This window comes from Dama dama, chromosome 12 (genome assembly GCF_033118175.1).
Source record: "Dama dama isolate Ldn47 chromosome 12, ASM3311817v1, whole genome shotgun sequence".
Taxonomy (NCBI): domain Eukaryota; kingdom Metazoa; phylum Chordata; class Mammalia; order Artiodactyla; family Cervidae; genus Dama; species Dama dama.
In genome coordinates this window covers 16,526,752-16,549,658 of record NC_083692.1, presented here as the reverse complement: position 1 = coordinate 16,549,658, position 22,907 = coordinate 16,526,752, and the positions used below count along the sequence as shown (strand labels likewise).

Genomic DNA, 22,907 nt, shown 5'->3' with positions numbered 1-22,907 from the left:
TGGCTTCTGAGGTCGTGATTTACCCAAGGTTATAGCCCGGTGTGGGGAAGATCCCCTGGAGGAGGGCATGGCAACCCACTCCATAATTCTTGCCTGGAGAATCCCATGGACAAAGGAGCCTGAAGGATTACAGTCTATAGGGTCACAAAGAGTCCGACACAACTGAAGTGGCTTAGCACATATATATAAATGACTGAGCTAGAGTCAAGGCCCAAGTTCAGTGTGTGTGTGTGTGTGTGTGTGTGTGTGTGTGTCTTAACTCCATCACGGCCTCACCAAGCCTTTTTACATCTAAAATTACTGAAGATCACAGTCACTAAAAGATTGGCCCACAAGTCTTCAGTTTCTGCTGTGGAATCTCTCTGTGTCTTGAAGTGCCCTAGTGACATCAGATAGCCTCCACATTGCTAGAGAGGAGATATGAGGAATGGGAGCAAATTGTTCTAGAAAGAAGCAGGTTGCTTGACTGACCAAGGAGAATATTATGTCATCAGGCCTTTCTTGATATGTGTACTTTTTTAGTACCGGGAGAAAATGAGTGTAGTTATTCATTTATTCTTTCAACAAATATTTACTGAGCTCCTTTTGTGTATCAGGCATTGATTGTCCTAGGTGCTAGAAATATAACAGTGGAAAAAAAACTAAGCCCCTGCCCTCATGGGGCTTATGTTTCAGTGGAGGAAGATGGGCAATAAAGAGACCATACATTTAAAATATATAAAACCAGGTAGTAATGTAGTCTCTCTACCAGTCAATCCTGTGGATTTATACAGGGTCTTCCAAAAGTTTAAAACCTTAAAATCCTTGACAAATACACTAGAGAAACCATCTATAAACAGTAGAGACAAGATCCTTGAAGTTTTGTTTGAGCATAATCACTCCATGTAATATGCCATATTCAGATACCCAATGTTATCATACATGGAAAAGGGCAGCCACAGGTGAAGGAGTAGAATTGTCTGCCTTGGAAAGAAAATGAGCTGCTTATTGTCCAAAATATTGTTTCTGTCATTCCTGAATTCTAAATGATTGATTAGAATTTCATATGTAAACACTACATAAGGGTTTTTATGCAGCTCTCATGTAACTTCTCTCAATTTATTGTCGCACTTGGTTCTTAGAACATCTTAAAACTGAAATTCCAGCAGGGCACAGAAAAAGCCTTCAGAATTTGAAGATTTTGCTCTTACGTTTATTTGCCACTTTATTGCTTTCCTGGGTTTCAATTACATCATTTGTAAAATGGCCTCAGTCCCAGTCCCTATTATTGTGAAATCAAATGAAGCTACATTAGATGAGATCTAAAAATGCTTACAGTAATGCTGTTTTTTTTTTTAAAGAGCAAAAAAGAAAAATATAAACATTTCAACACCCTCCAGTCTGCCCAAATAATGTTTGTGTGTGCTGGGAGGTATTAGAGACACAGATGGAGCCCTCCACCCTAGGAGGGCTTTGGGAAACACCTGCAAATGGTTCCTTTGATGACTCAAAATTTGAAGTGTTCTGATTTCCAAAGCTGATGTCTCAAAAAATTCTTGTAAGAGCTTTCCTTTAATGTCTGTAAGTGCAAATCCAATTAGCATATACGTCAAAGGAAATGCTATCTGTATTTCTCTGGTTTCAGTTTCCATGGAATTTCTTCCCCCACCAAATGCCTTTTTGATAACTATTTTCATGCCAAGCTGCAGCTTTGAAATTAGGCCCTCCTGAAATCCCACGTCGGTACATAGGAGCCTTGACCATACTCTGCTTGAGCTGTGGCATGAGCTCCCTGTCCATTCTAGAGGAAGTTCTAGCTGCATTTCTTTGGGTAGAATAGGTCTATGGCCATTAAAAGAAAACATTGTGATCAACGCATGAACTTCCTATCCTACCATATAGAACTGACTTTGGGCACTTTGAAGGGTTTGGAGCGTTTTCTAAGTGATCAACACATGGGTTTCCTGCCCTACCATATATAACTGACTTTGGGCACTTTTGTTTGAAGGGTTTGGAGCATTTTCTAAGTATACTCGAGTTGCTCAAATCCCATCCACCCCATGTCATCAGAAATCCAGTCCTTGCTTACCTTGGCAGAATTGTCTTCCTCATAGTGGCTCAAAGACGTTTGAGTCAGCAGCACCCCTCATCTCTCCTTACAGGGGGCCAAGATGGGGCGCAGAGCTCAACAGGAGTCCACCCAAGCCGAGAATCATCTCAGTGGCAAGAATTCCTCTTCGACTCTGACTGCAGAGGTGGGTGTTAAAAAATTCTGAAAAAGTTTTCAGCTCTTAACAGTTGGTGATTACTCAATGAGCAAGGATTTGGCCTTACATATTATTATTATTATTTTCTTTTTCTTTAATGTCAGCCTTCCTCCTATCTTGATTTGGGAATTCCCTTCCCCAGCCTTTGTCCTATTAGCAAGAAATGAAAGAGTAACTTTTTTCTTTTGATGCCAGAGTAGTTTCTCTGCATTGCTTTATATTCCCAGTGAAGAAGTTTTGTATGTTAACTGAAGCAAGGGACTGGGAGCTTTCAAAATCCAGCCAAAATCCGAGTTTTTATTCCTGCCAGATAAAAGCCAGTGAGGCATGCTGGTGACGTAAAAGTTGAATTACACAACTGGACGTTTTGTTCTCAGTGGTGACCTGCGCTTTCTACAGTTTTCAGGCGGGAAGGGAACCCGGACTGGTACTGGCCTTTCTTTCTTGGAAGCTTTTCCAAGTGGCCTGGAATCGTGGGAATTTATCCAGCTTCTCCAGGGAGGGTGGGTAATCTTGATGAGCAATGCTTTTGATGCCAGAGCACTATTTTTGGCAGTTTACTCAGGACTTCTTTTCACCCTCCTCTGCCCTGTTTGAAGAAACTTCTGCCCTTTTCTAGAGCTGGCTTCAGGGTAATTAATTCTCACTGTCAGCTTTTCCTCACTTCTCCAGGCTGACTTAGGGCTCATACTGCTCAATTGCCATGGTACCTGTTAGACAACTCCTCACATTAGGCACTCATTTTCTGTTTATGTGTCTGGCCCACTAGAGAGTGAGTTTCTGAACAATAGGCAACATGGCTCCTAGTTGCCAAGTTTATTAGCCTACAATGGGTTTATGAGGGCAGCTCTGCTGGGAGGCTTGATGGACAGGTAGGTACCTGAGCACAGCATGCTGGGGACAGGACAGACCCACTTGACTTACATATCACATAAGTAGGAACATCCTTCACTTTCATCAGAAATAAGTTCTCTGCCATGCTTTCAAGCACTCCACATGGGCCTTTCAGTTTCTCTTCTATTTTCTCACTGATTATAGACATATGGGTACAGAGAAGCAGTTTCCCTCTCAGATAACAATCGTTGATTGTTGTTGTTTAGTTGCTAGATTGTGGCCAACTCTTTGCAGTCCCATGGACTGTAGCCCACCGGGCTTTTCTGTCCATGGGATTTTCCAGACAAGTGGGTTACCATTTCCTTCTCCAAGAGATCTTCTCAACCCAGGGATTGAATCTGCCTTTCCTGCATTGGCACGCAGATTCTTTACCACTGAGCCACGCAGGTGACCCCAGATAACAGCCATGCCAACACAGGAAAACTGGGGGCCGACCCTTGGCCTCAGAGTCTGAAGTCAGTAGGGGGAGGTTGGGGAGGGACTGTGGAGGCCACATGTAACCACTGCCTGGAGTAACCACTACCTGGTCACAGCCGCTGATGTCCGGAGGTCCTGTACTGCCAGCTCTTCTGATTTTCCAAGAGACTCTGGCAGTCTAAAATTTTATGTAAAAGCAACACATTTTTAGACATCAGTGACTAATTATAAAAATTAAATCACTGTATGGGCTATATTAGGCCTGAGGGTTGTCAGTTTGTGACTTTGACCATAGTGCCTCCTTTATAGAGCTTATTGGTTTGGCCAGAAGGTTCATTCGGACTTTTCCATATGAGCACATGGAAAAACTCAAACTTTTTGGCCAACCCAAAGTATTGTATTCTAAATTGTTTATGTTCTTGGCTCCCTCAGAAGATGTTCCCTTTTGGAAGGCGAGGGGTGTTTAAAAAAACCAATTTTTTTTTTGGCCATGCTGCATTGGCATGCGGGATTTTAGTTCCCGGACCAGGGATCAAACCTATGCCCACTGCAGTAGAGTCACAGAGTCCAGTCACCACTGGACCACCAGGGAAGTCCCCATCCCCTTTGCTTATCACAGTGCCTGGCACAGAGCAGGAATGCAGAGGGTGAGGGGGTAGAGTTCATAGTGTGTGATGAGGGCCCTTGGAAGCTGAAGAAGAGTGTTACAGGGTTGGGGTGGCAGATAGTGGCACATTGGAGGCATAGTGAAAGGGGTATAATGGAGGGGAGACAGTGAAAGGAGAGATACCAGACCCAACCCTGGATCTTAAGGAGCTTGAACTGCAGTGGTGTATGTCTGTGAAGAGAAGATGAGCCAGCCAGTGACCAGGGTAATGGAAGTCTGCTCTTGGCCTTTGGCCACTTTAGCCTGTGGGCCAGGGAAGATCCATCCCACCCCCAGATCATTCATTCATTTATTTAACAAGTATTTATTGACGCTTACTGTGTGCCAGGCACCCATTTTCGGGGCTTGGCATATTTCAGTAAACAAGAGACAAATCCCATACGGTAATGGAACTTACATTCACATGATCACTGGCAGTCACGAAGGCTAATTACAAACCTACCCCATTGTGAAGGAGGTTATAGCTACCTTAAGTGGCGAGGTGAGTGAGCCCAAGATGGGCCGAGATGTCCTGATGGCCTTGAAGTCCTTTGTGGCCCCCACCCCAGATCAGCTTCCAGGCTGGGGTCACTAGGCAGGTTTACCCACCTTCCTTTCCCCTTAGCTCAAGTGAGAGTCAGGGCTGTGAACACCTAACTCCAGAATAATGCACCTATCAACATGTCAGCCTTTTTGGAATACCCTTATTTCCACCGAGCCATGTACCCTTTTTTTTTTTTTTTAAAAAAAAAAAAAAAAAAAACCACAACTCTGGGCCTTAGTATTTTTTCTGGGAGAACATGATGAAAAGTCATTCTGTTCTTCACCTACCTGGTGCCTCTGACAGCAAAATGCCAGTAAGAATTCCAGGATTCCTTCTCTCCCTGAGTTAATTGAGGTTTAAAGCAGTGTGGGCAGCCTCCCTCAGGCCAGATGCACGCTGTGCTGTGTGGGACTTTTTGACTGATTCTTTCTAAAATTAGATTTCCAAGACTTGTGTGTGTGCCCATTTACATTCCAGTTCTGAATGTATTACTTGATATATTTATTTTTGTCCTCTCACTGAGTATATTCTAGGATGAAGCTATTCATGAAAACATAAATATGGTACCTGGGGGCTGTCAGACATACTGCAATTACTTTTAAAAAAATTTATTTTATTTTTGAATGCACTGGGTCTTTGTTGCTGCACAGGGGCATTCTCTAGTTGCAGCAAGCAGGGGGCTACTCTCTGGTTGTAGTATGCGGGCTTCTCATTGCGGTGGCTTCTCCTGTTGCAGAGCACGGTCTCTGGAGCATTCGGGCTTCAGTAGTTGTGACATGTAGGCTCAGTAGTTGTGATCCCTGTGCTTAGTTGCCCCGTAGCATGTGGAATCTTCCTGGAGCAGGGATTGAATTCCTGTTCCCTGCGTTAGCAGGCAGATTCTTAACCACTGGACCACCAGGAAAGTCCTGGAGTTACTTTAGAGTCATGCAGGAATTAGTTCAAACAAATGATGATTTTTTTACTTTATTAATTTTTCAAAATATTATTTATTTATTTACTGCCCCTGGTCTTAGCTGCAACCTATGTGAGATCTTTTAGTTATGGCAAGCAAACTTTTAGTTGGGGCATGCAGGCTGTAGTTCCCTGTCCAGGGCTCACATTGGGAGTGTGGAGTCTTAGACACGGGGCCATCAGAGGAATCCCAAATGATGACTTTAAAGTGAGGCGGCAGGCGGGGAACTCATAGAGGAAGTCTGGCAGCAGTCTGCTGAAATAGAGAGAACGCAGGCTTGGCATCAGAAAGACCAGGGTTTGAGCCTGGACTCTGCTAATTGCCTGGATCTTGAACAAATCCACTAATCTCTCTAATCCTCCGTTTCATTATCTGTCAAACAGTGGTAACAGCACCACCAGGTTGATGTGAGGATTAAGTGAGATATGTGTTTAAAAGCACTTTAATAAACTGAAAGGCACAGAACAAACGTTCATTCATTCAGTGAGTGGAGAACAAGGATATTTGGACGGAGCTTTGCTCTTGTTATTGAAGGGCTACAGAGAAGGAGGATGTGAGCCTGGTCTCTTAGAACTGATTTGGAAGTCTTTCCAAGGGTTGCTACTCATTTATCCACAGGCTGACGAATAATGATTTGAAGCAGGTTTTTTGCTTTCCGGATGCAGCGGGCATTCCTCCTGAAGGGTGGACAAGGACACAGGCCTCAGGGTCGGACAGCCATGGGCTGACATCCTACCTCTGCCACAGGTTAGCTCAAAGGCTCAGCAAGTTTCTTAACCTTTTCAAACCTCAGTTTCCTCATTGGTAAATTGTTGTTGTTCATTCGCCAAGTTGTGTCTGACTCTTTCTGACCTCATGGACTATAGCATACCAGGTTTCTCTGTCCTTCACCATCTCCCAGAGACTGCTTAAACTCATGTCCATAGAGTCGGTGATGGCATCCAACCATCTCATCCTCTGCCGCCCTCTTTTCCTCCTGTCTTCAACCTTTCCCGGAATCAGGGTTTTTTCCAATGAGTTAACTCTTTGCATCAGCTGCAGCATCAGTCCTTCCAATGAATATTCAGGGTTAATTTCCTTTAGGATTGACTGGTTTGATCTGCTTGCTGTGCATGGGACTCTCAAGAGTCTTCTCCAGCACAATTTCAAAGCATCAATTCTTTGGCACTCAGCCTTCTTTATGGCCCAACTCTCACATCTGTACATTATTGGAAAAATCATATCTTTGACTATACAGACCTTTGTCAGCAAAGTGATATCTCTGCTTTGTAATATGCTCTCTAGGTTTGTCATAGCTTTTCTTCCAAGGAGCAAGCGTCTTTTAATTTTGTGGCTGCAGTCACCATCCCCAGTGATTTTGGAGCCCAAGAAAATAAAATCTGTCACTGCTTCCACTTTTGCCCCTTCTATTTGCCATGAAGTGATGGGACTGGATGCCATGATCTTAGATTTTTGAATGTTGAGTTTTAAGCCACCTTTTTTTACTCTCCTCTTTTACCCTCATCAAGAGGCTCTTTAGTTCCTTTTCACTTTCTGCCATTAGGGTGATATCATCTGCATATCTGAGATTGTTGATATTTCTCCCGGCAGTCTTGATTCCAGCTTGTGATTTATCCAGCCTGTCATTTCACATGATGTATTCTGCATATAAGTTAAATAATCAGGGTGACAGTATACAGCCTTGACATACTCCTTTCCCAGTTTTGAACCAGTTTGTTGTTCCACGTCCAGTTATAACTGTTGCTTCTTGACCTGCAAACAGGTTTCTCAGGAGGCAGGTAAGGTGGTCTGGTATTCCCATCTCTTTAAGAATTTTCCACAGTTTATTGTGATCCACACAGTCAAGGGCTTTATTGTAGTCAATGAAACAAGAGACTCCCATATTCTTGCCTGGAGAATCTTGTGGACAGAGGAGCCTATTGGGCTGCTGTCCATAGGGTCACACAGTCAGACACGTCTGAAGCAACTTAACATGTATGCATGCATTGGAGAAGGAAATGGCAACCCACTCCAGTGTTCTTGTCTGGAGAATCCCAGGGATGGAGGAGCCTGGTGGGCTGCCGTCTATGGGGTCGCACAGAGTCAGACACAAGTGAAGCGACTTAGCAGCAGCAGCATGAAGCAAGAGAAAACTCTCTTTGGAATTCTCTTGATTTTTCTGTGATCCAACAGATGTTGGCAATTTGATCTCTGGTTCCTCTGCCTTTTCCTCTTCCTCTGGAGAAGGAAATGGGAGCCCACTCCAGTACTCTTGCCTGGAAAATCCCATGGATGGAGGAGCCTGGTGGGCTACAGTCCATGGGGTCACAAAGAGTCAGACACGACTGAGCGACTTCTCTTCCTCTGCCTTTTCTAAATCCAGCTCGAACATCTGGAAGTTCTTCGTTCACATGTTGCTGAAACCTAGTGTGATGGGTTTTGAGCATTACATTTCTAGCATGTGGGCTTCCCTGATAGCTCAGTTGGTAAAGAATCCACCTGCAATGCGGGAGACCTGGTTTTGATCCCTGGGTTGGGAAGATCCCCTGGAAAAGAGAAAGGCTACCCACTCCAATATTCTGGCCTGGAGGATTCCATGGACTGCAGTCCATGGGGTCACAAAGAGTCGGACACGACTTGCTAGCATGTGAAATGAGTGCAATTGTGTGGTAGTTTGAACATTCTTTGGCATTGCCTTTCTTTGGGATTGAATAGGGTGGCCAGAAAGAAAAAACAAGATAAACATGTGTAAAGTAAGCCCTTAACCCAGTCTGACACATAAGTACTCATTATATTATTATCTCTCCAGAACTTGGGTATTCTATTATTGTGCCTTAACTCTATATACTGAGGTTGAAAGCTGGTGGCCTTCCCGCGAACCTTAGCCTATAGTCAGGTCTTCTTTGATCCAGACAGAGTTAAGCATTTTTTAAACTTGGGTGTCATCTTTTGTAAAGTAGGAAACTTTGTGTGAAAATCTAATTTGGGGCTCCTCTTTGAAACAGCTGATGAGGGTGCTTGCTTCCACATGGCCTGCCCTCTCCAGCTCACCCTTCTTACTTGAATACACCTGGTCAGATTTACTCACATCTGATCTGCCTGACTCCTGTTTCCAGTTGAGTTTAAAACTCCTGCTCTTTTAGGATGGATTGATTTTTCAGGTATCCTTGTGTATCTAAGGGTATTAAATTTGACTACACTCATCAGAAACTCAGCCGCAGGGCTTGGAGCAGATGGGAGTGATTTTTCTCACAGCAAGAAGTCCAGTGGAGGGCAGGGCAGGTACAGTCACTGGGGAAGGTCCTATGTTAGCCTCACCCCTTTCTAGACACCTGCTCTGCCATCTGGAGCTTGTAGCTTGTTCTCGTGATTGTTCACTTCATAGTCGGTTGTTCCCCAGGGATCTGATCTGTATTCTAGGTGAGGAGAGAGGGAAGAGGGGAAGAGTCCAGGGTCCTACCAAGAAACTATGTGCCTTCTTAACAGGAAAGCGATAGCCAGAGACTTCACCAAGTAGACTTTCCTAGTTACATATCATCAGTCAGAACTAGGTCTTAAAACCACTTTAAATTTCAAAGGAGATTTTCAGCTGGGCACGTTGCCATACCCATCACGTTGGGGTTTGGGGAGTTAGGGAGAAGAGGAGTCACTGAGTAGGCAATTTATGACATAACAGTTACAAAAAATGTATGTAAAGATTTTTTTTCTTGTAGGCTTGGGTATAAAAGGAAAGAATTATTTTTAGTAGCCAAAAAAAGAAAAAATTATCCACATTCCTCTCCAGTTTTCTAATTTGGGGTTGTATAGAGTTCAGAGAAAATCTGTATGCCCCAAAGTTCCAAGATACTTGATGCACTTGCCAATGTTGTCCCTTCTCCATCTTTTCCTTCTCCCTGTTTTATCTGTAACCATTCAGGATTTTCTACCTGTAGAGTACCTATGACTTAGCCCAGGTAGTTAGCCTCTTCCTCCTTCTCTGAAAGAAGAGGAAAGTTCCCTTTAGTTGCTTGGTCAATCTATAAATTTTAAAAGAATTTGGAAGAATTTACCTGTCTAAATCATACTGATGAACCAGAAGGATGAGCTCTTCCAGTAGTTTTACTAGCTCGGAGCTGACTATAGAGTCCTGCCTGCTTCTTTCAGGTTGTTGCAAAGGTCAGATTAGGTAATGCACATAAAGGTGTCTGCAGACAGGCACCCCTCAAGAAATTGTAAGCACTTAGAAGGTTTATGACTGCGCTCTTCTTTGTGTGTGTGTATGTTTTTGCCATTTGTCACCAGTCAGGCTTAGATCACTAGATGCATGGTTCAGTTCGCAATTCAGGGTGGTGTTACAATTGTGGACACTTTAACTGGTGCCCTGATAAGCATCTCCACATCTGTAGTGAATAACTTTCTCTGGAAGAGCAGCCCTGGGCATTAAACTGGATTTTTGCGCCTGAACTTGACTGTGCATTCGTTCAAATGTTACTGCGCCTACTCAACCTCAAGAAAAAACCTGGACACTTTCTCCTGGGAAATGACACTGCTGTACACTGAGGTTGGGGAAGAGGAATCTCGCGGCAGAACCTCTCAGGACTGCCCTGTTTTTTGTTTGGGGGGATTTTTTTTTTTTTTTTTTTTTGCTGCCTAGTGAGGCCTGTGGGATTTTAGTTCCCCAACCAGGGATTGAATGTGGTCCCTCAGCAGTGAAAACAGAGTCCTAACCACTGGACTGCCAGGGGATTCCCTTGCCTGTCTTCTGGATGAGCATTTCTCAGTTGGGTCTAGACCAGTTTGTAGCTTAACTTCCATTTTGCAGATTGTCCTTGTAATAATAATAATAATAGCTGACATTGGGGCAGCTGCCAGTTACACACACTGTCCTATTTAAGCCTTGTGGTCACTCCCGATAGGTCTCATTTTAGCTCCGAGGACACCGAGCCTTCAAGGAACCGAGCAACCTGCCCACAGTCCTGCAGCTAACACATGACTTTCCCCTCTCTCCCTCCAGGCAGGTGCTTAATCACCACCTGACTTCTCCTACCTCCCAAAGATGGTTAGATGCACAGACTTCCTAGTATAGAGAAAGGCTTTTGGAGGGAGCTGAGAGACTTTTGGGTTTGCTTCTTGCAATCCTTTTGGCGAGGATGTGAGTTCTCACTTGATCATCCTTATTCATCCACTTGTCTGGAAAAACGTTTGAGACACAGCTGTTCTCTTTTCTCTTCCTTCTCTGCCCTGCCACCCCCCCGCCCCCCCCATCCCTCTGGTGCTCCTCCCAGGACGCAGAACTGAAATTCAGCCAGATTCTCTTGCAGGAATCTGAGCAATGCTGCTGGGCTCATGTTCCCAAATTAGGCCAGTTTCCTCATCCCCCAGCAGCTCCTCTCAGCTGGAGCTCCCCTGGCACATTGTATTACGTCTCTTGCCCTCTGCCTATTTCTGACTGGTCTGCCAGCGGGCAGTTATTTTCAGCCCAGCTAGGGTTATCTGCTGACCCTTTTTGGTGACATTTTTTCTTCTTTCTCACAAAAATAACTTCCCTAGATTAGTCACATTTTTCAGCCTTTTTCGTAGTCCCTCTCCAACGGGCTGAATTGAATGATGCTTCTGACAACGTTGTTCAGAGAGGGACGCGGGGGAGTCCAGCATGGACCCGTTCACAAGGAATGTGTTTTCCACACTTTGTCTTCAGGTCACATTCTGTATGCCCGAATTTTGAACTCTCCCTCGGAGCTGGGCCCATGTGCTTCGCCGACCCATCCCTAGGGCTGCTCGCTGTATAGGCGGGAACATCATCCCTGGGGCTAGATCACGCGGTTGGGAATAGCATTTACGATTCCCCTACAGCGCTTCCTCGGGCTCTGTCAGTGCCCCAGGACAGTGCCTCATGCCTCCTTTTCAGTTCAGTCCAGTGGCTCAGTTGTGTCTGACTCTTTGCAAACTCACGGACTGCAGCACACCAGGAGCTTGCTCCTGTCCCTCACCAGCTCCCGGAGCTTGCTCAAACTCAAGTCCATCGAGTCAGTGACCATCCAACCATCTCATCCTCTGTTGTCTCCTTCTCCCACCTTCAATCTATCCCAGAATCAGGGTCTTTTCAAATGAGTCAGCTCTTCGCATCAGGTGGCCAAAGTATTAGAGTTTCAGCTTCAGCATCAGTCCTTCCAATGAATATTCAGGACTGATTTCCTTTAGGATTGACTGGTTTAATCTTGCAGTCCAAGGGACTGTCAAGAATCTTCTCCAACACCACAGTTCAAAAGCATCAGTTTTTTGGTGCCCATCTTTATGGTCCAACTCTCACAGCCATACATGACTACTGGAAAAACCATAGCTTTGACTAGATGGACCTTTGTCATCAAAGTAATGTTTCTGCTTTTAAATATGCTGTCTAGGTTGGTCATAGCTTTTCTTCCAAGGAGCAATCATCTTTTAATTTCATGGCTGCAGTCACCATCTGCAGTGATTTTGGAGCCCAGGAAAATAAAGTCTCTCATTGTTTCCATTGTTTCCCCATCTATTTGTGATGAAGTGATGGGACTGGATGCCATGATCTTCGTTTTTTGAATGTTGGGTTTTAAGCCAGCTTTTTCACTCTCCTCTTTCACTTTCATCAAGAGGCTCTTTAGTTCCTCTTTGCTTTCTGCCATAAGGATGGTATCATCTGCACATTTGAGGTTATTAATATTTCTTCCAGCAGTCTTGATTCTAGCTTGAGCTTCATCTAGCGCAATATTTCACATGATGTACTCTGCATAGAAGTTAGATAAGCAGGGTGACTATATGCAGCCTTGACATACTCCTTTCCTAATTTGGAACCAATCCATTTTCCCATGTTCAGTTCTGTTGCTTCTTGACCTGCATACAGATTTCTCAGGAGGCAGGTAAGGTGGTCTGGTATTACCATCTTTTTAGGAATTTGCCACAGTTTGTTGTGATCCACAGTCAAAGGCTTTGGTGTAGTCAATAAAGCAGAAGTAGATGTTTCCTTCTACTTTGTGTAAAGCTTTGTGTAAAGCTACTATGTGTAAAAACCATAGTTTTTCTAATAAGTTAGTCTAGTAAGTTAGCTACTATTAATGTCTATCCAACCTGAGAAGTAGAAATGATGGTCATTTTATCTTTAATCTCAGCTCTACCAGTTACTCAGTGTCTATCCTGGACAATTTGCTTAACTACTCTGAGCCCATTCCTCATCTGTTGAATGGAGCTGGTAGTAGTAACTATCTCCTATGATTGCTGGTAGATTAAATAAGAGAATGTATAAAGCTTTTAGGACAGTGCTTGCCACATGCTAACTGTTATTGTCATTATTTTTGTCATATTAAAAAGCAGAGACATTACTTTGCCAACAGAGGTCCATCTAGTCAAGGCTGTGGTTTTTCCAGTGGTCATGTATGGATGTGAAAGTTGGATGTGAGCTTTCTATAAAGAAAGCTGAGCGCCAAAGAATTGATGTTTTTGAACTGTGGTGTTGGAGAAGACTCCTGAGAGTCTGCTGGACTGCACAGAGATCCAACCAGTCCATCCTAAAGGAGATCAGTCCTGGGTGTTCATTGGAAGGACTGATGTTGAAGCTGAAACTCCAGTACTTTGGCCACCTGATGCGAAGAGCTGACTCATTTGAAAAGACCCTGATGCTGGGAAAGATTGAGGGCAGGAGGAGAAGGGGATAACAGAGGATGAGATGGTTGGATGGCATCACCAACTCAATGAACGTGAGTTTGGGTAAACTCTGGGAGTTGGTAGTGGACAGGGAAACCTGGCGTGCTGTGGTTCATGGGGTCGCAAAGAGTTGGACACGACTGAGCAACTGAACTGAACTGATGAGAATTAGAAAGTATTATCAGTTTATCCTCAGGTGCAGTTCTGTTCATGATACAGAAGTATTCTTATTTGCCAATACTTTTATTAGCAAATATGCTTATTTGCTGATACCTTTTCATCTTCTTTCCACAACCCGACCCTCTGTCTAGAGGTTGGCAGTCTTTCCAAAGAATGTTCCTTAATTGCTGACTTAACATCATTTTGTTACTCTGGGGCACATAGGTCGAAAATGAAGAGGGCAGGAGCAACCTTGGTGATCTCAGTGACCTTGGAATAGAGGGTGACATCCATTCATTTCTTCCTTCATTCACTTATGAAACTTGATTGAGAGCTTTCTGTGTGCCAGGCTTGTGCTTGAAGCTGGCAGTATGGTGATAAACCAGACATGCTCCCTGTCCACTTAGAACCTTCCTCTCAGAGCTGCAGAGAACTAAATGCGAGGTTGGGGTGAACACAGAAGAATATGGGAATGCTATCACTGAACGCTTCTACTCTTAGGGACATCTGGAAAGGTGGTCTAGGGAAAAATCATGTTTGAGTTGAGACTTGAAGGATGAGTAGAAGTTAGCCAAGGGAAGGGGTGGGCCAGAGTGGGCCAAGGAAGGGAGGATAGTTCAAGTAGAGGCCTGAGCACATGCCAAGTTTTGGAGGTGAGGGAAAGCATGGCACATTAGATTTGTTAGGGGAGCAGTTGACCATATAGGCAATGGAGTGGTGGTCCTCAGTGACTCTTGCAAGCAATGTCACGTTTTTCCAGTATTCGAAAAATAGCCCCCTTGCCTTTTTTGAAAATGAACCATATGAGGCCAGCATTTCTTGTTTGACACTGAAATAATTGGCAATATTATGAGATTTAGACTCTGACATTTCAATATTTTTCAATGTTTCTTGTTCATTGATGCATCTTCAATGTAGCCATTATACTTTTCTCCCTATGCATATATGTTTTCTGAAGTTTTGAGATGTGCTCAAGTATAGTATTGATAGCTTGGAACTCTTCTGGCTCATTCTTTATAAGGAAGGGCTTGATAGACCCAGTAGTTTGCAGTGTTCATACTTAATTTATATCTTAAAAATCCCTAGCTTCCTATGAGGATAGATATTGTGTGTGTGTGTGTGTGTGTGTGTGTGTGTGTGTGTGTGTGTATTAGATCCTGGTAACTCTAGGAGAGAAATCATGAGAGTAATATTGAATTAGTTGTGATCTGATAGGGTTTAGAAAATGTCTTTTGATTTCACAGAATAAGAGACTAAGTCACCTAGATTCTACTAATTACAGGTGTATGCTAGCTGTTTAATAAAAATATGTGTAAATGAACCAATGATATAAGCCCAGTTAGTGCCTGTGACCTCTTACTACTTTGTTGCCTCAAGAAAGATGAGAACCCTTGTCTTTTTCCTCTTGGCATTCCTAATCTGCATATACATGATTATCAACTATAGGTCATATCGACTTAAAAAATAATCACAACCTAAAAGTTCAGTCACAACCTAAAAAGTTATAGTTTATTTGGGAGGCAGCATCTTAAGTAGCCCTGAGACAAGTCTCCAAGGAGCTAAGTGGAAGAGCCAGGTTATATAGAAGTTTTGCAACAAAGGGCAGGGAGTATGAACATCAAAAAAATTTGTTAATTAAAACCAGATAACCCAAGTTAAGGAATTTAGTGCTTTTCTATGTATGGGAAGATGCAAGAGTCTGGGCTCACTGAAATCATCCCTTTCATATGCATCTCAGCTATCTGGGGCCAGTATCCTGTGCTTTTTGACATCTGGAGCTTCCTTACCATAGGGAGTGACTGAGGTCTGTTGGCTGCTACATCTCACGTGTTCTTCTTGAGTGCCTTTAGGGCTCACCAGCTCATATTCAGTCAGTTCAGTTCAATTCAGTCACTCCGTTGTGTCCGACTCTGCAACCCCATGGACTACAGCACGCCAGGCCTCCCTGTCCATCACCAGCTCCCGGAGTTTACTCAAACTCATGTTCATTGAGTTTTTGATGCCATCCAACCATCTCATCCTCTGTTGTCCCCTTCTCCCACTTTCAGTATTGGAGGGTTGCACAGTTATCGCTGATGACTGTGATATCCTTGTTTACTGATACGGCAGGAGTAATCCATTTATCAGTCATATCTGACCCGTTTGCTGTGGGTCTCACTCTATTGTAATATTGGAATTTGGTTTGACTCCTTGGAGGAGTAGACTACTGGCTTATGTTCAGAGATTTTCCTTTTCTTTTTTTTGTACATGAAAATTTTCATGGTAATACTTTTGTTGTAATGAGAATTGACTTGTATTTCAAGCAAAGTTCCCAGAGCAGACTTTGAGAATCTTTGACTGTAAATAGCATTCTGGTAGGAAAAAATAAATTGAGAAGTAAAGAAATGGGTTCGGTTCAGTTGCTCAGTCATGTCCAACTCTTTGCAACCCCATGGACTGCAGTATGCCAGGCTTCCCTGTCCATTACCAACTCCTGGAGCTTGCTCAAACTTAAGCCACTATAAACTCTCCTGGACTGAGTCATTTGCCTCATGACAGGTCTCTCCTTTTAGGATGCAAGGATGAGATGGTTAGATGGTATCACCGACTCAATGGACATGAGTTTGAGTAAACTCCGAGAGTTGGTGATGGACAGGGAGGCCTGGCATGCTATAGTCCATGGGGTTGCAAAGAGTCGGACACGACTGAGCAACTAAACTTTCTTGTCCTCCTGCAGGTCAGCTGCAGTGGTCTTATAAAATGTACATAATTCATTTCATACTCAGAGCCCTTTAAAGGATACCCATTGCCCTCAGGACAAAAAATCCCAAATGCTTACTTTGCCCATTTGTGATTTGGGCCTTCCTGTGTCTCCACCCGAATCTCACACCTGCTTCCTTGTGGCATTCGCAGGGAGTCTTTACTTTGCTGTATGATTCTAGTTCCCTAGAGTACTGTAATGCCATAGAATAGAACTCTCTGGAATACTTACCTAGACTCTTTGCTGGGCTGACCCTGAAACCATTTGGTGTTGTTTGCAGGGCTCTAAAGAGCTCCAGTACCATAGTCTTTCATGTCTCAGAGAAGAATTCAGCAAGAGCAAAGTGGTGGATAAGTGATTTATTAGACCAGGACACTTGAGAGCCTTACAAGCAGGCCAATGAGAGGATGCTGTGCCCCGAGAACACGCTGGGCTACAATTCAGTCGGAGAAAAAGCGGGGAGACGGACAAGAACTTCTTTGTCATTCTTGAGCAGATGTCATGCTTCCATTATCAGCTCCTCCTCCAGGTGGAGCAGGGGGGTTTGTTGGTCCCTACACAGTCAAGCAGGGTCCACAAAGTACTGTTTTTCATGTTTGCAGAGAGCTTGTCCTAGGGATCATTAACTTACTGAGCTTACTGGGCAGAATGTGGCTTTCATGCCATTGTTTTATTGTTTTGGAGCATGTCCCGTGCTTCTGCTGCATGGTTTTGTGCTTAAGCAAACCTGTTCTTTTGAGTCATCATTAACTTGCAGGGTTCTCCCATATATATATATATATATATATATATATTTTAATTATAATCACTTAATGGGATTAACTAATCACCTACATTGTCCCTCCACCCTGTCCTTATCAATTCCAACTTCTTCCAAGGGTTCAGCTTGAATATCCTTTCTTTTATTTAAATGAGAATAATCTTATTTAAGTTAGCTCCCTGTATTGTACTCTCTTGTAGTACTTTTTTTTTTTTTTTTAGTTTCCTATGTTTTCTCTATCACCTCACCTGCAGTTTGCCACTGTATGTCTTTGTCATTGTTCAGGTCCGTCTCCCTCACTACCTGCACTTTCCAAGAGTTCTTGGTCCCGTGAGCTACACTTTGTAGGCCCCCAGTCCAATGAATGAGGACCAGGTGTGTGTGGGGGGGTGATGCGTTCAGTTCAGGGATAAAGTTAGTTTGAGGGGCCTGTGAGACCACTAGCTGGAGGTCAGTCCAGGAGGCTTTGACTGTGGGACCTATGCTTTGGACTAGGCTCAGAGCCGGAGCTAAAGGTTTGGGAGTCTTTCCTATTGACATGGTAAATGAGAGTCCAACTCTTGTTAAAGGGGAGTCAGTAGAACCCAAGGAACACCCACGTTTAAGGCACACACAGCCAAAGAAGAGCTCGCAAGAGGAGACGGAGGATGGCCAGAGAGGAGGGGGCAACAGCAGGTCCCTGTGGCGTCCAGAACCAAGATAAGAGAGAGGGTCAAGGACTCAGGGCCCTGTCAAGAGTGATTCATGCCACTGAGAGGGTCCAGGAAGACCAGACCCTCCCTCTGGAGCAGGATCTATCTGATTTAGCAACTGGGGGTTCCCTGTACTTACGGGGAAGCAGTCTGAGAGGGGCAGCGTGCACCTGATGCAGTTCCACATGCCCCACACCAGATAGGTTCTCAAATATTTGTTGAAAGAATTGCATCAATAATTGTGACACTCATGACACTCCCCATCTCCTTCCCAGATCTTTTTTCGCCTTTTCTTCTGTTATTGAGCATTCCTCTGCTTCTCCCTTTTCCCCTCCTCTTTCTCTTTTTCCTGTATCTATTCCTGTTTTTCATTCTTTACCAGTGATAACAGAGAACTCCATCCCCCATACCCCCTTTTGCCCATCCATTTGTACATATTTTTATTCATGTATTTATAAGAGCACTTTATTCTTTCATTCATTTATTCACTTATTATTTGTACATTTCATATATACTTTCCAATTCAAAAATGAGTACAGTAACTCCATATTCTAGTTATATAGACCACAAGCTTTTGTTCAGTTGCTCAGTTGTGTCTGACTCTTTGCAACCCCATGGACTGCAGCATACCAGACTTCCTTGTCCTTCACTGTCTCCCAGAGTTTGCTCAAACTCATGTCCATTGAGTTGATGATGCCATCCAACCATCTCATCCTCTGTCACCCCCTTCTCCTACCCTCAGTCTTTCCCAGCATCAGGGTCTTTTCCAGTGAGTCAACTCTTTATATCACATGGCCAAATTATTGGAGCTTCAGCTTCAGCATCAGTCCTTCCAATGAATATTTAGGACTGATTTCCTTTAGGATTAACTGATTTGATCTCCTTGCAGTCCAAGGGATTCTCAAGAGTCTTCTCCAGCACCACTATTCAAAAGCATCAATTCTTCAGTGCTCAGCCTTCTTTATGGTCCAACTCTCACAGCCATACTTGACTACTGGAAAAACCATAGCTTTGACTGTATGGATCTTTGTCAGCAAAGTGATATATCTGCTTTTTAATACACTGTCTAGGTTTGTCATAGCTTTTCTTCCAAGGAGCAGGTGTCTTTTAATTTCATGGCTGCAGTCACCATCTGCAGTGATTTGGGAGCCCCCCCAAAATAAAGCTCCTCACTGTTTCCATTGTTTTCCCATCTATTTGCCATGAAATGATGGGACCTGATGCCATGATCTTAGTTTTCTGGATGTTGAGTTTTAAGCCAGCCTTTTCACTGTCCTCTTTCACCTTCATCAAGAGGCTCTTTAGTTCCTCTTTGCTTTCTGCCTTTAGGCTGGTGTCATCTGAATATCTGAGCTTATTGATATTTCTAGCTGCAGTCTTGATTCTAGCTTGAGCCTCATCCAGTTTGGCATTTTGCATGATGTACTGTGCATAGAAATTAAGTAAATAGGGTGACAATATGCAGCCTTGACATACTCCTTTCCCAATTTTGAACCAGTTTGTTGTTCCATGTCCAGTTCTAACTTTCTTGACCTGCATACAGATTTCTCAGAAGGCAGGTAAGGTGGTCTGGTATTCCCATCTCTTGAAGAAAAGTCGTCAAAGGCTTTAGTATGATCAATGAAACAGAAGTAGATGTTTTTCTGGACATCCCTTGCTTTTTCTATGATCCAATGGATGTTTGCAATTTGATCTCTGGCTTTTCTGCAGACAAAAGAATTATAATATATTTAAGTGGCATCAGAGAGTGGGAGCATGGAAGGAGCAACTGACCCTGCCTGGGACTTAGGAAACGTGCCCTGAAGGAGGTGACCTGGGAGGTGGGTTGCAGTAAACGAGGAGAGATTTGCCAGTGAGAGGGAAGGGCAGCAGAGAAAGCTATACTAAGGCCTGTGTCTCTCAGGGGCCTGGTGTTTCCAGAGCACAGTGAACAACTCAGTGTCTTAGGAATGAAGGCCTGGCATTCCAAGTGGAGGAGTTTGGGTTTATTTTTTATGTTGTGGGGATTCCACAAAGATTTTAAAGCAGGAGATGATGTTACTGACTTCGTTTTCTAGGAAGGTGAGTCTGGCAGCTACATGGAGGATAGTTTAGAGGGGGAGGGCTTGTTGGCAGGGAGTCTGGTGGGAGGGAGGCAGTTGGAGCATCTCTTCCTGAGATGATGAGCCATGAAACAGGCAGGGTTCCCAAACTTCAGGCATTCCCAGACTGTTTTGGTAGTTTTGGGTATTCACATACCACTCGCATGAGTGTTAACAGTTTTCTTTAAATCAGCTCCCTGTTTATATTTAAATACATTTATTTTTGAACGGAAATTGCAGTTTGTAAAAGCTATATTTTCCCTGATACATATTAAAATACACACATGGCTGTGTGTTTTGTTGTTGTGTTTTGGCTATGCGGGTCTTCACTGTGGTGTACAGGCTTTCTCTGGCTGCAGCACGGGCTTCCATAGTTGCAGCGTACAGACTCTATAGTCGCAGTGCGTGGGCTTAGTTGCCCCCCCAGCATGTTGGATCTTAGTTCCCTGACCAGGGATCGAACCCACGTCCCCTACATTGGAAGGCCTCTTTACCACGGGACCACCAGGGAAGTTCCACATGTGGCAGTTTTTAAGAGGCGCATTTGTGTACCACCCCCAATCATCTTGCTTACACCATTGGCTTATGTACCCTACTTTGGGAAACAAAAAATTAAAGCCTCGCAGAGAGGTGAATAGACGAGGGCAGTGCTCAGAGACATTTTTCAAGGAAGATGGGTAAGAGGTGGTAACAGGTTGGCTGTTGGAGGTAGGAGGGGAAGGCAGGTCTTGTGTGGACTCCATGTGTAGCTGAGAAGGCTGAATGGGTAATCATGTTTCTGAGACCGAGAATTTAAGAGTCTCAGCAGTAGGGGGAGCAAGAAGAGATGATTATTTTAATTTTGGGCCTGTTGAATGTGAATCGCTTTCAGGATTTTCAAAGAGACCTGTTGAGTGAACAGTTGAAAATTTGGTCTGGAGCTTAAGAGAGAAGGTTGGAAATGAGTGTTAACAGATGTGGAAGTGACCAGCATATATTAATATCATACATTCTGGAGTCTCTAAGAGGGACATATAGAAAGAACTTCTGACTCTTTTGTATGGCAGAGAGACCCTCTTTATTTCTAGGTGCAAATGTGTGATTTGAAGCCGAAAAGAGATACAATCAGTTGTGCATTTTAGAAAGAATACACTGACAATAATTGGTCAAGGATGGATCCAGGTTTTATGGGTCTTGAAACTTATACAATCTAGAGACCTTCTTTAAGAAATATAATTGAAAATTATGAATTCAAAATAGATAGGAAAGTGAATACTTACTTTTTTTTTTTTTTTTTTTTTTATGGAATACTTACTTATAATGAGACAAGAATTCACAGCCAAGTTAGTAGGTCTTGGATTTTCAGATTTCTTTCTTGGAGTTCTTATTAGACAGTGTATCTGACATGCCTGTGTAGATTTGGCTCCTGATTGAGAGCTAGCTGCTCATCTTCATCTGGAACTCTCTGTAACTCCTAGGGACCTGTGCATAGGTGGAGGGTATAGATTTGAGAAAGGAGAGACTGGAAGCGGGGAGCCCAGGTGGGACCCATCTGAGAGAAGGCGGAGTTTGAGCTTCTGAAGTCTTTATTTGTGTGGTTGTGCAAGTCTCTCCAACACCCCTCAGCAGAGTATTGACACAGTGAAGGCAGAGGGTTGGCTTGATCCAGGTTTGGGGCAGTTCTAGGGGACATGGAGGCCACGAACACCATCAGGACATGGAAGTGAGCTGGGTTGACAGGGAAGGAAGAGAAACCAAGAAGGAGGTTCCTAGGTCCGGAGGGAAGGAGAAGACTAGATATTTCAGATTGGAGCGGTTCCAGATGATAACGAATTTGGGAAAGTAGCAAGGTCATTGGCATTTAAAGGGTCCAGGAACTATGAAGCCAAGTATTAGACGGATAGTTCATGGGAAGGTTGACTTTACATGTGAACATTAGTGGGACTGGTGGTAGCCCAGGAATGCTCACATTTTTGGTCAATGTGCGCTCAGGCAATTATTAGTGACAGGAATGAAGAAGGGAAGAGAAGTGATGTAGTTGAACAATATGAATTTCAAAGGAAATGTTCCATAGTAATTTGAAAGAGCAATGGTCTAGAGGAACTTTAGGGAGTGAGATAGGAGGGTTATCTTGGGACCCTGATTTGTAGGGTTTTGAAGAATGAGCTGGGCCTACCCGAAAGAGCTGCAGGAGAAATGAAGTCTATGGGGGAAAGCCAGGATTTAAGAGAGGCAAGGAGATGGAAAGGGTGGGCTGTGAATATAGAATGTCTAATCAGCTTGGGAACCATAGGATTGTGGTCAGAAAGCCTCATTGAAATCATTAGCTAGGCCAGATTTCTTCTCATTATGTAGCATGTCAATAATTACTGAAAAGGAGCAGGATAGTCATAAAATATTCTTTTAATAATGATACTTTACAGGAAAAGGGTTCTGCCTAATGTTGAATGTCGCTGGCGATAGACTGAAACATTTCTGTTCACATGCCTTTACCCAGTGTAATAGTGAATTATGTCACTGTGTTTGGCCGACTGCTTTTATATTCCATTTTAATCTCTCCATTGCCTGTTTAGGTATAGCTTTTTGAACTATTTTTTTAGTGGTTGCTCTAGGGATTAGACTATGCATCGTTATCACTGGCTAGATAGTATTATATCACTTCACATGAAATGCGAGACCCTTGTGACAGAATCAATCCATTTGTCCCCTTTTATTCTCTGTGCTAGTAATGTCCTACTTTAAAAAATTGCGTACTTTATAAATCCCACAATACAATTGCCATTTCACTTTGAACAGTTGCCACTTAGAGAAATTAAGAAAAAAAGGTAGTCTTTTATATTCATCCGTATGGACTTCCCAGGTGGCACTAGCAGTAAAGAATCCGAGACGCATTCCCTGGGTTGAGACACATTCCCTGGGTTGAGACACATTCCCTGGGTCAAGAAGATCCCCTGGAGAAGGAAATGACACCTCACTCCAGTATTCTTGCCTGGAAAATTCCATGGACAGAGGAACCTGGCAGGCTATATAATCTCTGGGGCTGCAAAGAGCTGGACGTGACTGAGCACCAAATAAATGCTTACCTTTATAATTGTTCTTCATTTCCTCCTGTAGATGCAGATTTCCATCTAAGTGTTGATACGACCAAAACCTTGGCTTTCTCTG

At 43.6% G+C, this 22,907-nt stretch overlaps 2 protein-coding genes across 2 annotated transcripts in view; one reads left to right on the top strand and one right to left on the bottom strand.

The window, feature by feature from the left end:
• The window catches only part of TGFB3 (transforming growth factor beta 3), a 32,433-nt gene extending 30,240 nt beyond the window's left edge, over positions 1-2,193 (bottom strand). Inside the window, exon 1 of the mRNA XM_061156560.1 lies at positions 2,069-2,193. The gene's annotated coding sequence lies outside the window, so the exon portion shown is untranslated. The remainder of the gene's footprint in view (positions 1-2,068) is intronic.
• IFT43 (intraflagellar transport 43) overlaps positions 1-22,907 on the top strand; it is a 110,886-nt gene that overhangs the window by 857 nt on the left and 87,122 nt on the right. The window contains exon 2 of the mRNA XM_061156561.1: positions 2,142-2,234. Coding sequence (XP_061012544.1) covers positions 2,142-2,234 — 93 coding nt within the window. The remainder of the gene's footprint in view (positions 1-2,141; positions 2,235-22,907) is intronic.